Genomic DNA, 4078 nt, shown 5'->3' with positions numbered 1-4078 from the left:
CTGTCACGCACGGCTCTGCTGCGCCAGTTTGTTTGTTGCAGGATGTCTGCTGGTGGGAGTTCTGCTCCTCCGCGCGCTCGGCCCGTCTTCACTGGAAGCGGCAGCCTGACGCACCACTGGGAGCTGCTGCTCTCGGACTCGTGACGCGCTCAGGAGAGGGGGAGGGACCGCAGCGCTTAAATAGCCCCGCTCTGGAGCTGGAGACGCTCAGAGCGCGCACACACTCCGACCGTTACGCACCGACGCGCGGGTTTGTTTGCTTCTTTACGCACGGGACTAATCAAAAGATGATCAAGAAGATGTCTCCGTCAGAGAGCGACTTCGACATCCCTGCCAAGAACTGTTACAGGATGGTGATCCTGGGCTCCACCAAGGTGGGCAAAACCGCCATCGTGTCCCGGTTCCTGAACGGCCGGTTCGAGGAGCAGTACACCCCCACCATCGAGGACTTCCACAGGAAACTGTACAGCATCAAGGGGGACGTGTACCAGCTGGACATCCTGGACACCTCAGGGAACCATCCGTTCCCCGCCATGAGGAGACTCTCCATCCTCACAGGTACGTTCCGCTCCCGGACTTCTTAATGTGCACCGTTTAATGCGCGCGCGTCCAGAAAGTTCACCTGTTCCTCCCCCTCCTGCAGGAGACGTCTTCATCTTGGTCTTCAGCCTGGACAACCGGGAGTCCTTCCAGGAGGTGCAGCGGCTCAAGCGGCAGATCTACGAGACCAAGTCGTGCCTGAAGAACAAGATGAAGGAGAACATCGATGTTCCTCTGGTGGTCTGCGGCAACAAGGGGGACAGGGACTTCCACCGGGAGGTGCAGCAGGAGGAGATCGAGCAGCTCGTGGCGGGCGACGACAAGTGCGCGTACTTCGAGATCTCCGCGAAGCGCAACGAGAACGTGGACAAGATGTTTCAGACGCTGTTCTCTCTGGCCAAGCTGCCGCACGAGATGAGCCCGGACCTGCACCGGAAGGTGTCCGTGCAGTACTGCGACCTGCTGCACCGGAAGTCCCTGAAGAGCAAGAAGCTGAAGAACATCGGCGAGGCGTACGGCGTGGTGACCCCGTGCGCGCGCAGACCCAGCGTGCACAGCGACCTCCTGTACATTAAGGAGAAGGCCATCGGCGCGGGGCAGGGCAAAGACAAGGAGCGCTGCGTGGTCAGCTAGGAGCGCGCGGGGGCTGCCGGGAAAACCAAGTGTTGCTTCAAGGAGGCTGCGGCCGTTGGAGAGGCGCGCGCTCAGCGCTGCACGCGCAGCTGGGACGTTTGGATGCGCCCCGGGGGGTGCCGCGCGCCGTTGCTATGGACACGCGACGCGTTCCAGAAGCTGTTCTGTCAGTCAGAGTCACGTGGCTTCTGTGAGACTCGCGCGCATCCCTTATCTACAGACTCAGGAGATGTTTACATGTGTAAACTATGAATGTTGCAATCTGAAATATTCTGAATGTTTTATTGTTTTATTTATTGTCCAGACTTTCTATTTTATAATGAACTCTGAAGAAACATGGAAAAGTCCAATAAAAACACTAAAAAGAGTTCTTCCTCTTCTTCTTCCTGCTTGTGTTGCTTTCCTCGTGGATAAGAGATGGTGGACATTTTTAATCTGATCAAACATTATGATTGATGAGCAGCATCTGTTGGATGTGAGGAGTTAGTCTGATCATCTCCGAGCAGAAATGATGCTCAGCTAACAAACTGAGGAGACTCAGAGCAAAACAAACTGATGGTCCTCGGGCCAAATCAGGCCGGGGGGGTGGGGGGTGGGGTGGCTGGCTCACATGCAACTTACAGAATGATGAAAAATAAATTGAAAATTGTAAAAGAGAAAAGCATCAAGGGTCAAGGTTCTTTATTGTCATTACGTGGTACATGAGGTGGAACAAAATTGTGTACTCAGGGTCTCAGTTACAGCCCAAAATACAAAAGTATAAAAAGAAACAGTATGTAATGATCTAAGATATAATAATTTAAAATAATACGGTGTATTAAACAGCAGCCTGAACTACTGAAAAACATGAAAACATGTAGGCTATTGTTTATAATTAATTACACGTTAAAAGAGATTTTACACTCAAGCAGCAGAACAGCAGCCCAGATGTGTCAAAATACTAAAGAAAAAGAGTTTTAATGAAAAACTAAACATTTATCTGCAGATGCAATGACACCGCAGTGGAAAACAGCACATTTACAAATGACTGCATCCATGAAGCGACTGGTTTAACACCCAGCAGGTGTGCAAACGCAGGCGAGCTGCACTGGAAACACAATAATCACATTTAATCGTGCAAGAAAACCGTGCATCTGTTCTAACATGGAGTGCTGTTTCCCATGTGCAAATAAAGAGACAACCTGCGGTGGTGATGAAATGTGCTCTGCACAGAGTTTTACTGTAGTTTAGTCAAACGGAGCTCTTCTGCACAACAAGGAGAACAGGCCTGCAGAACTGCTGGTGGATTTGGGTTCACAGCCAGAACTTTTCTTTAGTCTGCAGCTTTTGTTTTGTTCAGACTTTCCTCGTGGTGTACGACGGAGCTTTAGGGCCACGCTAAGAAAAAACTAATTAAAAGCCATAAAATTACGAGAATAAAGTCGTAGGAGTCTTTTTGCAGCTCTAGTGTTTTTTTGTTTTTTTTTTCCCACTAGTGGATCCACGACGTGACCTGTCAATCAATCCAGTAGACGTGTCAGCAAATGACCAATCTGAAACTAAATGAGTCGTAATATTATCTGAACTCTGACACATAGAGCAGGTTTACTGCATTTTAACTGTGGTAAACTGAAGAATGTTGAGCATCTTGTTAAGTTTTACTTTGGTATTGGATTTACAAATAATCTGTTGGCACATCAGCATCAGATTATTATCAGTGTCAGGACGTTGAACCTGCTGACAGCAAGGTGGTACGCTCTGATGGGCTGCAGCAGCTCTGCAGGTAACGAGCAATTAGCTTCGGATTGGTCATTTGCTGACACGCCTACTGGACTGATTGACAGGTCGCGTCGTGGATCTGACTCGTGGAAAAATAATTAAAAAAAATAAACAAGAGCTGTAAAAAAAAAAAAAGTCTTGTATGACTTTATTCTTGTAATTTTATGGCTTTTAATTTTTTTTTTTTCTTAATGTGGCCCTAATCTCCGTCTTAGCGGTGACTGTAAAAAAGCAAGAAGGAAAGAAAGATGCTCAAAGTGCTTGAGTGTTAGCACATCTGTGTGTGAAGGGTTAAAAACAAAAGAATCAGATTAATGGAATAATGTATGGTATTTTGTAAATAGTTGGCAGCATGATGGATCAGTGGTTAGCACTGTTGCCTCACATTAAGAAGGTTCTGGATTCAATCCCTGGTTGGACCTGCTCCACAGTGCCAAACGTGCACGTTAGGCTGCCTTCAGGTCCAGATGTTTGAGACCCAGATCTGTGGTCTCAGTGGATCACATGAAGGTTAATAATAAAAATAAGTTTTCTGCTTTTACTTCAAAATTGTGCTGAAACCATATAAAACTGTACAGTAACCCCTAACAATGAAATGAATTGGCCAATAAAAACATTAAAGAAGCCATGTTTTCATTTAAAATGTTAAAATAATAATAATAAAATAATAAAATGTCGTCTGCTTTTTAATAACAATATAGAGCTTAAAGTTGTGCATTAATGACGTCAAACACAAACAACTCCCTGTCAACTTTAGTTTAATTTCACTTATTTCACATCATGAGTACAGTATGTGAAATAAACAAATAAATAAACAAATAACAACTGACTGTCCGCCTCAGTTGAAGGGAAACAAGATGTTCAGTGACCACCAAGCCTTGAGTCTTGGCGCTTCCTGTGGGAGCTGCAGAACCAGAACCCTGCAGTCGGGTTCACTCCATCCTGGACTGGAACGGCACCGACTGAGAAGCAACGTCTTCAAGTTCCTTCCACGAGTTCTTCTGGACGAATGTTTTATGGTCCGGTGAGACAAAGACTCAGTCATTTGTTCATGGCAACAAACAACAACGTTAAGTGTAAGTACGGTGGTGGTGGCATCATGCTGTGGTTCTGCTGCTGGATGATGGGGCGGGGGGGGGGGGGGGGG

General features: G+C 46.9%; 1 protein-coding gene across 1 annotated transcript; it reads left to right on the top strand.

The window, feature by feature from the left end:
* The first annotated feature begins 211 nt into the window (after positions 1–211).
* On the top strand, positions 212–1426 carry rasd1 (RAS, dexamethasone-induced 1). Its single transcript, XM_037690714.1, has 2 exons — positions 212–558; positions 644–1426. Exons 1-2 carry the CDS (start codon positions 288–290, stop codon positions 1171–1173), a joined length of 801 nt encoding a protein of 266 aa, XP_037546642.1. The 5' UTR covers positions 212–287; the 3' UTR covers positions 1174–1426.
* The last annotated feature ends 2652 nt before the right edge of the window (positions 1427–4078 follow it).

The sequence above is a fragment of the Nematolebias whitei genome, chromosome 17, assembly GCF_014905685.2.
Source record: "Nematolebias whitei isolate Nwh7 chromosome 17, NemWhi1, whole genome shotgun sequence".
Taxonomy (NCBI): Eukaryota; Metazoa; Chordata; class Actinopteri; order Cyprinodontiformes; family Rivulidae; genus Nematolebias; species Nematolebias whitei.
The sequence above is the reverse complement of the archived record's forward strand: the minus strand, read 5'-3'. Positions and strand labels throughout refer to the sequence as shown.

What these genes read in the sequence shown, in the direction of transcription:
- rasd1 (XM_037690714.1), top strand. Translation starts at nt 288, where the DNA reads ATGATCAAGAAGATGTCTCCGTCAGAGAGCGACTTCGACATCCCTGCC. An exon ending in GAGACTCTCCATCCTCACAG is followed by an intron (nt 559 to 643) that starts GTACGTTCCGCT and finishes CCCCTCCTGCAG; the next exon opens with GAGACGTCTTCATCTTGGTC.